At 49.4% G+C, this 9957-nt stretch overlaps 1 protein-coding gene across 1 annotated transcript; it reads left to right on the top strand.

The window, feature by feature from the left end:
• The first annotated feature begins 876 nt into the window (after positions 1-876).
• Positions 877-9540, top strand: CFAP144 (cilia and flagella associated protein 144). The gene is made up of 4 exons (XM_004266350.2): positions 877-1083; positions 3833-3892; positions 5881-5984; positions 9347-9540. The coding sequence occupies exons 1-4, from the start codon at positions 951-953 to the stop codon at positions 9455-9457; spliced, it is 408 nt and encodes a 135-aa protein (XP_004266398.2). The 5' UTR covers positions 877-950; the 3' UTR covers positions 9458-9540.
• Positions 9541-9957: the final 417 nt, after the last annotated feature.

Below are 9957 nucleotides of genomic sequence, written 5' to 3'. Positions count from 1 at the left end.
AGTCCACCTGCCGATGCAGGGGACACGGGTTCGTGCCCTGGTCTGGGAAGATCCCACATGCCGTGGAGTGGCTAGGCCCGTGAGCCATGGCCGCTGAGCCTGCACGTCCGGAGCCTGTGCTCCGCAACGGGAGAGGCCACAACAGTGAGAGGCCCGCGTACCGAAAAAAAAAAAAAAAAAGTTCAGAAGGTAAATTTTATGTGTGTTTACCACAAATTAAAAAATTTAAATAAATAAACTGTAAAGTCCCTAAGGTACTTTTAGGGTTATTCTGTCTATATTATCACATGGCTGGTATGGGCCAGAATGTCTTCTCAGATAGGAAACCTCCACTGTTTGTGAGACAGACATAGAGGGTCTCAGTTCTGGGCATCTGCTTTATAGTGAGAGAGGATGGGACTTCCCTGGCGGTCCAGTGGTTAAGACTCCAGCTTCCAATGCAGGGAGCACAGGTTCAATCCCTGGTTGGGCAACTAAGATCCCACATGCCACAGCGCCTCCAAAACAAAAACAGAAAACAAACAAACAAAACACAAGTGGGAGAGGTTTCTGACTACTTCCAAAATCTTTTTTAGGAAATGACTGGCCAAGGTGAGGTCCAGTCCTAAGCTCATTACCTCTCGGGTCTATCACTTCACGGCCAGTCGTTTTCTGGCGGTGTCCAGCCGCGATTCTGTAACCAGACTAGGTCCTGAGAAGCTGGGAAGGTGAGTTGAGCAGCCAAAGGGGCGGGCCGCGCGTTATAAGATTTGGGGAGGAGGGGGGTGGACGGGCAGGAATGAGGTCCAAGGGAGGAGGGTGAGCTAGCATGTGTTGCCTGGAGATGGCTTGGGACTCTGTTGCCTGGAGACGTCTTGGGACTCTGTTGCCTGGAGACCTGGCAGCCAGTGAGCGTCCAAAGGGCGGTGAGAGGGGGTTAGGTACTGACCAGACACAGCAGAGCCAAGGCCATGGCTGGACACCAGAAGGAGAAGGTGATCGCAGATGAGGTCCACCAGAACCAGATCCTGCGGGAATTGTACCTCAAAGAGTTACGAACCCAGAAACTCCACACGCAGTATCATGTGAATCCACTCCGCAAGGGTGAGGGGAGCTGCGGAATGGAGGAAGGGAAAGGGGGCGCCCCCAGGAAGGAGCCGGCAGAGGTGCGGGAGGGGTGCTGGGTGGAGCACAGTAGGAGACGCCTCCTGTGACCTCTCATCCCTTCATAGCCTTCAGGAACTATGACTTTGGGGTTGGAGAGGGGTCTCACCCCCCATCACATCGAAAGTATTAGATACATTAAAATGCATCCAGGTCCTGATTAAATAACATTTTATTGTAAAAAATTTGAAAGGCTTTTTATAAATTGCTTTTGAAATATTTTGCAGGTTTTATGTTTTCTTTTGCATGTGTTTTGGTTTGCTGCTATTAAAGGATTTCTTTCCGTCTTCTAACATTGTCTTAAGACCTTCAGAAAGTTCAAGGGGAGCAGACTCAGGGTCCAACGTGCCCCCTCATAAAATGGCCGCACCCCCACTCCTCACTTTGCACATTCCTGGGCCGGTTTCATCTGGTCCTGTAACATCAGCTCCCCCTAAATGCTATCGAGTCTCAAATGGAGCCCCAGACCCACGTCCCCATCCACCTCCCGGCTCCCTTCCCCGGGACATCCCTTAGGCACCTCAGACGCACTGGTTCAGAAAACCGGGCTCGTCCCGCACCCCTCCCCCACCTGCAGCTACTCCAGAATGTTTGGTTTTAGCCAAAGGCACCACAGCCCTTCTCTCTCCCAAGTTAGAAGCTTGGGAGTCATCCTCAGTCTCTCTCTCCCTCCCTCCACACAGCTGAGTAGGCACTGTCCTGTTTGTTTCTTATCCTTTCTCTCACATGATGGTTCCCATGTTCCCGCCTCAGTGGGAAACACCATCATGCATGGCGAGGTCTCTCTGCCTCACCTCATTTGTCTCCGCTCTCTCTCCATCCTCACTCCCAGGCCCTCGTCAATCCTGCCTGCATTGGTCTGATGGGCTCTTAACTCTCTCTTTCCCTCCAGGCCCAGCTCTCCAACCCTCCCCTACACCACTGCTGGCGAAAGCTGTGCTAAAGGGGATTTGATCATCCAGTCCCTCTGTAAAATCCTCAGTGGTCCCACAGATTCTGAGCTAAGGTTTAACCTGATCCGTACCTAAGGCCCCCGTGGATCTAGCTCTGCTGCCCACCCAGCTTCATCCTGACTCCCCTCCCAACCCGCACACTGTTCCTTTAATAAAAATGTTAGTGCCTGGTCTGCACCAGCCACAGCCTTTCTATCCCACCATATTTAGATGCATGGATTTCCTAAATCATCTTCAGTTTCATAAATATTGTTCCTTCTTTCCAAACTTCTCCCCCAGTCCTGGGCCTGATTAATTGTAGTCCACTGCAGCCCAGCTTTGTAAAGAAAATGTAATGTCATTTCTAAAAATAGAATTTGCATAGAGTTAAGGTGTACCACGTGATGTTTAGATATACATATACGTATACACAGTGAAGTGATGACGACAGCTATACCCACCTTCTCACACACTTACCTTTGCGGGGGGCGGGGTGAGAGTACAGAAAATGTACGTCTTCATTTAGCTTATAACTAACCTGGTTTTCCTCTGGAGCCGCCAGCTACTAATTCCAAGAAAACCACTTAACGTCCAATTCTGTTTAAACTTGGTCTATTTCAACAATTTAAATAATCCCTTCAAGCGGCATCCAGGCTTCCTAGGAAAAGCGCTTGGGCTCCCAGCTCATGGTCCTTGGGCACAGGATTAATATGATCCATTGGGATTAAGTGAGGAAATATTAGAATTTGTATCTATGTTTACACTTATGTATAAAGAAAGAAATGATGCTTTGTCAACATATGACAATAGTGCATAGAGACTATATAAATATTCATATGCGGAAGTTTTTTTACTGGTAGGAGTTTGAGATAAAACACTTGGAGATCACTGGTTCCTTCTGGCCTCTGCTCATCTACTACTACTCTCCTCCTAGCTCCTTCCACTAGAGTTACTCTGCCTCTCGATGTTTCTCTCGAGTTAGAGTTAATTCTCTAACTCACCAACCTCACTCTTGGATCCCTCCCACATATCCTCACACAGCAAATTTATTCAGGACTCTGCTCTAAGGTATGTCCTTAGAGACATTTCACCCACACTACACCCCACCATCAACATGGGTTTACCCATGTAACCTGCTTTATATTGTGCATCCCATTTATATTTGCTTGATATTATATATCTGTTTATTGAGTATCACCACAAATAGAGTGGAAGCCCAGGGAGTACGGGGACCTCCTGTTTCTTGTTTGCAGCCCTATCTCCAGTGCACCAGTAATTACGGGCTGCATAGATGTCCGTGGATCCTACACCTCTGTTATCGCATGGGCTGCTGGGTATATATCACTATCTCTGGCCGCCTGGTATGTCTGCATCCCCATAGACCAGTCTGTCCCAGAGAACATTCTGTGATGATGAGAATGTTCTCTATCTGTGCTGCCCTAAATGGTAGCCAGTAGCCACATGGGGCTGTTGATCATTTGAAATCCAGCTGACGGGACTGAGGAATGAATTTTCAATTGTATTAAATTTAAATTATTCAAATTCAAGTCACCGCATGTGGCTGGTGGCCACCATACAGGACAGTGCCTCTCAGATTGTGAGGTCCCCGAAGGTCTTAATGCCCTAGTGCCCAGCACAATACCTGACACATGACAGACACTCAGAAATTGCTGACTGGGTGTCTGGCCTAGGGTGGGTCTCAGAGAGGCCAGGAAGATCGTTTTTTAACTTGAATCTGTGATGCTGTTTTTCTCTAGTTCACACAATCGCCAGAAAGCCCATGTCTTGGCATGATAACCTGCAGGAACCTGCAGATGGTGAGTCTGGGGTCTGAGAATACCGTTGAGATAGAGCGTGGAGAGGCAGCCGGCTGGGAGTCTCTCAGGGCAGTGGTTTTGGGGGGCAGGCCTCAGTCCTCTGTTTGATCGTCTGAAAACGGGCTCATACTGACAAAGCTCACAAGAGACTGACACATTCAAATAAACAGCCAGTTTATTAACTGTGAAGCCAAAAACATGTTCCTAATGGCCCTGACGTTACGGTCATTCATCCATCCAATACTTAGCTGTTACAGGCACAGGTTCTGGAGTCCTACTAACTGAGTTTAAATCCTGGTTCTGCCACTCGTTAACTGTGTGACTTCGAGCAAGTTTTTTAACCCCTCTGAGCCTATCTGTTAGGGGCATTGTGAAGATTAAACAAAATAACCCAAGTGCTTAGAACAGTGTCTGGTACACTGGTGATCAGGACATGTTATTATTTTCATTATTACCAGGTGATAGTCACTAGGATGGGGCTGGGGATCTCATACCATAGTCAAGGAGACAGACTAGTAAATACACAGGTAAACAGAGAACAAGATTGGGATGGCAGCAGCATAGAAAACAGGTGCCCACCTCAGGCAGTGGAGTTCTGGGAAGTCTTCTTGGAGGAGGGGATAAGAGGGTGAGGTGGAGTATGTCAGGGTGAGAAGAATGTGGAAGGACATTCCAGGTATATGGAAAAGCACAGAAATGAGATAACAGCATGGCCCACGGACTGTGAGGAGTTTGGCATGGCTGGGATGTACGGGTGAGCAGGGGCCACGTTTGGGAATGCGGGAAGAGAGATACTTGATGGGAAGCCTAATCCTTCTGGCAAGCTCTCCTCCTTCCCCTCTACCTTCTTAGAGTGGAGTTTGATAGAGGAAAGATGTGTGATTTTTGTAGAAGGACAGGGTGGGAAGTGAGGGGTGGGAAGGAGGAGTGAGGATCTCATAGCATCACAGAGACAGACAAGTAGACTAATAGAGAACAATCCAAGAAAGTAAGGTTGTTATCTGCAGTGGAGACATCAGCCCGGCTAGAATGAAGGATAGGAGCTGGGGACTTGCAGCAATAAGGGAAATAATAGGTGGTGAGGGTCTCAAACACCGGGCAGGAGTTCATTACTAGCTGCCTTGTATTCAGGATAAGCTCGGCCCGAGGCCAGGTCCTGTATTCACAGTCCTTCATTTACTTCTCAGACATCTTGCTGAGGTAGATATTTTCCTCCCATTTTGCGGATGAACAAAGTGAGGCCCAGAGAATTAAACCACCTGTCAAGCTAGTAGTGGAAGGGCCACGAATGCCCAACTACCAAGCCAGCTTCTTCCCGTTGTCAGACTGCCTCTCTCAAATTGAGACTGGATAGGATAGATTGCAAATGAAATGTGTCTAAGTCCTTAAGCCGTGGAGTTACAGATATACCTGTGTTGACAGCCATGCTGATTTCAATCCAGAAGGATCTGACCTCACCTGGTACAGCCCAGCTCCTCACTCTCTCTGCTGCAGCTACATCGCCCAAACTCGCTCATGCCCCAGGACATTTGTTCTTGCTGCCTGTGGCATGCTTTTCCTCTGCCTCTCTCAGGGCTGGCTCCTGCGAGCCTTCCTACTGAGTAGCCAGCCCTGCCCCGACATGCCCCTTTGCCAACTCCCTTCTTCAGAGTTTGCATCACTGTCTGCCACCATTGGGTTTGTTTTTATAGGTGTCTATTGTGTCCCCTGTCCCCTCACCTAGACTACCTCTCCAGGAGACCAGGGACCATGTCTATCTCACTCTGCTCTACCTCCAGGGCCCAAACAGTGCCTGGCACAGAGTTTGTGCTCAACAGATGTTTGTTGAGAGATGAGTGGAGGAACCAGATACCTGTGTCGCGAGGCCTAGGCAAGCGTCTGAGGCCGATGCTCTGCCTCTAAGAAAGGATGTGTCAGAGTCAAGGGCACAGGATCTCTCGTTTGGTCCCAAAGCCTGACGCCTTCATAACTCATGCCTCGTCTCCCAGCCAGGTTCCTAAATCTTATCCACCATGCTGCCCAGGGACCAAGGAGGAAATACCCTGAGGCACAGACTGAAAGTCAAGAGATTGGATGGGACTCAGAGCCATTGGTAAGTGTGTCTCCTTCACTTGGAAGGTCAGAGGTAATCCAGTGGTGGCTCAGAGAACAGAGTATGGAGCTGACTGCCTGGGCTTTGACCTCTGACTCCCACGTACTAGCTGTGTGACCCTGGTAAGGGACTAAGCTCTTTTGTGACTAAGTTTCCTCCTAGTACAGTGGAGATATTACAGCACTTATCTCATAAGATTGCTCCGAGGCTTAAATGGGGTGGTGTTTGTAAGGTGCTTAGAACAGTGCGTGGCATGTAGTGAATGCTGGTAAGTGTGGATTAAGCAAAGCTTTTGCTGATGACAGATGGCCTGAGTTTGCTCTCCCAGGTGTTAGTAGAGTGGTCTCGGGCATATCACCTACATCTCTAAATTCTGTCCCCTTCTCTGGAAAATGCAAATGCCCGTAACATATTTACCTCGTTGATTGGAGCAATCAATCCTAGGTGCAAGGAGCCTGGCCAACGCAGTCTTTAGCACGTGATCTCCCTAAATGATATAGGGCTTCTCTTCCTGAGGAAGAAATGCAGGGTTTTGTTTTCGTTTTTTTGCAGTACGCGGGCCTCTCACCGTTGTGGCCTCTCCCGTTGCGGAGCACAGGCTACGGACGCGCAGGCTCAGCGGCCATGGCTCACAGGCCCAGCCGCTCCGCGGCATGTGGGATCCTCCCGGACCGGGGCATGAACCCGTGACCCCTGCATCGGCGGGCGGACTCTCAACCACTGCGCCACCAGGGAAGCCCAAATGCAGGGTTTTGAATAGACAACTTGAAGAGCTTCCTGCTACACTTGTCGTTCAACTCTGATTATGTCTTTCCTCATACAGAAGGTTTTAATTTTTAAGTAGTCAAATGTGCCAATTGTTTCCATTTTGACTTCTGGGTTTTGTACCTTACGTAGGAAAACTTCAAAAATCAGAGTTACGAAACACCTAACTTTGCCCCCAAGTTATTATTATTATTGCCCCCAAGTTATTGTTATTACTGTTGTTGTTGTTAAGATTTGGCTATGAGCCCATCTGTTTCTTTTGTTTCTTTTGTGGAAGATGTGAGGCTGGAGACACTGTTCCTCGGCTGTGTCAGAATTTCCTTCATTACCTCAAAGGCACCAAGACCTCCACACCCTGTCTTTATATTTGCTGCCCTGCCGATGCCTCCTGGCCCCCAGCCCTCACTCCTTGAGAAGTCCCACTCACCCTACATGAAATCCAGGAGTCACCTCTTCCCTAAAGCCCATTAAGACACTTCTGTCCCCCACTCCCCCTGGGCTTCTTGAGCACCATGTGCTCCTGAAGAGCTGCAGCTCAGTATCAGTGCATCAATGTAACCTGGTGACCCTGGAGCCAGACAGCCTGCGTTCAAATCCCAGCTCCAATGTTCTCTAGTTCTGTGAACTTCTCCTCTCTTAACTTCCATTCATCTGCCTTAACATGGGGATAATAGTGTCAACACTTGAAGGTTTGTTGTGTGGATGAACTGAGACATATATAAACTGCTTAAAATGGTACCTAGCACACAGCATGTGCTCAGTAAATGCGGGCTACTGTGATGCTGAGGGGGAAGAATAGACAAGACGGCATGGGGCCCAACTGAGGACCAACTCGGTGCTTCTCCTGGCCTGGTGGCTTAATCCCTGTTGTCTTTATCTGGTGAATAATTTTCTAGTGTGCTCCCTTCCCAAGAACTCCCCACACCCTGTAGTCCTCATATTTCTACAGGCACCTGTCTTTCTCACCCATTTATTTTTTTTTTTTTTGTGGTTTGCGGGCCTCTCACTGTTGTGGCCTCTCCCGTTGCGGAGCACAGGCTCCGGACGCGCAGGCTCAGCGGCCATGGCTCACGGGCCCAGCCGCTCCGCGGCATGTGGGATCCTCCCAGACCGGGGCATGAACCCATGTCCCCTGTGTCGGCAGGCGGACTCAACCACTGCGCCACCAGGGAAGCCCTTTCTCGCCCATTTATACAACTCCAGTCCGGGCATGGCTCTGCAACCCCTGGTCCTGCACAGGGCTACTGCATGGAGATGGGAATAAACAGCTCAGTGAGTCGGGTTTTACCAGTGAAGAGCGCAAATAGCTGCGTATTTGTGACAGCCCCTCTTCAGATATGGGGCATCGCGTTGGAGGGAGGAGACTGTGCAAGACAGGGAGAGGCTTCCAGCAGGAGCCCTCACCTCTTACCCAAGAACTGAGTCCAGAGGGAGAGGCGCTGTTGGGCAGCTGGGGAAGAGATAAACGCTCAAAGGGTAAAGGAGGAGGATGGGAGGCGGGGCCACATAATTTACAGTGAATAAGGGAATGGAGAGGGGGCCTGTGAACGAAGGAAGGCGGAGTGAAGAAAAAATCCTCCAAGTTAGATAACTAAGCAATGTAGAAAACTATCACAAAGCACAAGTCATTTAACTCACTACTCTTCATTTTCTTAAAGAGAAAAGGCCTGGCTCCCGTGGGTACAAAGTGTATGGGTAGAAGTGTTGCATCTCTGCCCAGCACATCTCAGGGCAGGCCCAACCAGCCATGATAGGAAGGAGAAATGAGACTGGCTTGGCCAGCCCTGCCCTGCGAGATCACTAGTCACTGTGGGGTTTCAGAGGGTCTGGAAATACACCACACCTGTTCATTTTAAACCTGGGGACAATGCCATCAGATGGCACTGGCGGCAAAGTAAGAAAGCGTACCCAGAAAAGTTAGATCCAGGGGTCATGCAACCATAAAAGGTAATTAAGCTTTCAGAATGATGTGTTTGGGGGCAGAAGAGGTTTGATCAGCCCCAACTTAACACAGGGCTCCTGCCCCCAGCAGCACCTCGCCCCGCACAGGCAGAGAACTCCAACCCCAGTACTGGGACTCTGGGGAAGCCACACTCAGTGAGTATCGCTCAGCCTCTGGTCTCCTGGTAACATTTGATGAAAGTATAACCTTTTAGTTAAGGGCACAGTGTAGCTTCTGTGAGATTTGTGTGTCCCAGGGCTCACTCTTACTCAGTTCTCTGTGTAACTACTTCAACAACATCCAATCTTTCATTCAGCAAATATGTCTTGAGTCCCCTGTGTGTGCTGGATACTGTTCCAGGTGCTGGGATACAGATGCAGCACCTCCCCTCATGGAGCGTCCATGCCAGTGGGGGGAAGAGTCCACAGGCCTCCACCGTAGGCAGCGGTAAAGGGCAGTGCAGCAACTCTGCACAGTTGAGATTCTCATGCAACCCTGCAAGTCTTTTGGTGGAAATGTTGTCTTTATTTCACAAACAGGGTTTAGCAAGGAAAAGCACCAGAGGCTGCACATCAGGAGACTGAGGCCTGATTCAAGTCCAGGTCTTCCTCCTTCCCCACTGGCTTCTTTCTGATGTCTGCATTCCCTTCTCTAGGTCAACCCACAACGCGATGACCGCAGGCTGAACCACTTCAGGGTCTACAAAGACATCACTCTATACAAGGCTAAAATGTGGAGCTTGGGAGAAGATGGTCACCACAAGTAGTATTCCCGCAGTGCTGTCAATCACTGTCGTTAATGCCCAGAGTGTGTGCTTCCCAGGTAAAAAAAAAAGGCACTTTAAAGCCTAGGTCTGACTTTTACTGTCCTGAGTCTCACATTTCTCCCTTCTGGTTCATATCCTTAATTTAATAAACTAGGGGGAGAATTCCAGTTAAAGATGGCAAACTAAAGGCCTACAATATCTCCTCTGCCTTCCAGACCCCAGTAATAAATGGAGTTTTTAAAAGGTATGAACCCACAACAGAGAAAATGAGAGAGAAACCTTAGCAGCCAAGAAGACTGAAGCCATGTTTAAAAGACGGAAAGCTGATGGAAGAGGGTGGAGGAGACCACAAAATGCGAGCGGGACACCTCTGAGCACAGAGCTCCGCCCCCCAGAACTCTGGAGGGAGGTCAGGACTCTGGACAGAGTGGGGTGTGTGGGAGGGAACTGAAATGGCCACTGGGAGGGGGTCTGCAGGGAGTCTCCTCCACACACCCCAG

The sequence above is a fragment of the Orcinus orca genome, chromosome 1 (genome assembly GCF_937001465.1).
Source record: "Orcinus orca chromosome 1, mOrcOrc1.1, whole genome shotgun sequence".
Taxonomy (NCBI): Eukaryota; Metazoa; Chordata; class Mammalia; order Artiodactyla; family Delphinidae; genus Orcinus; species Orcinus orca.
The sequence above is the reverse complement of the archived record's forward strand: the minus strand, read 5'-3'. Positions and strand labels throughout refer to the sequence as shown.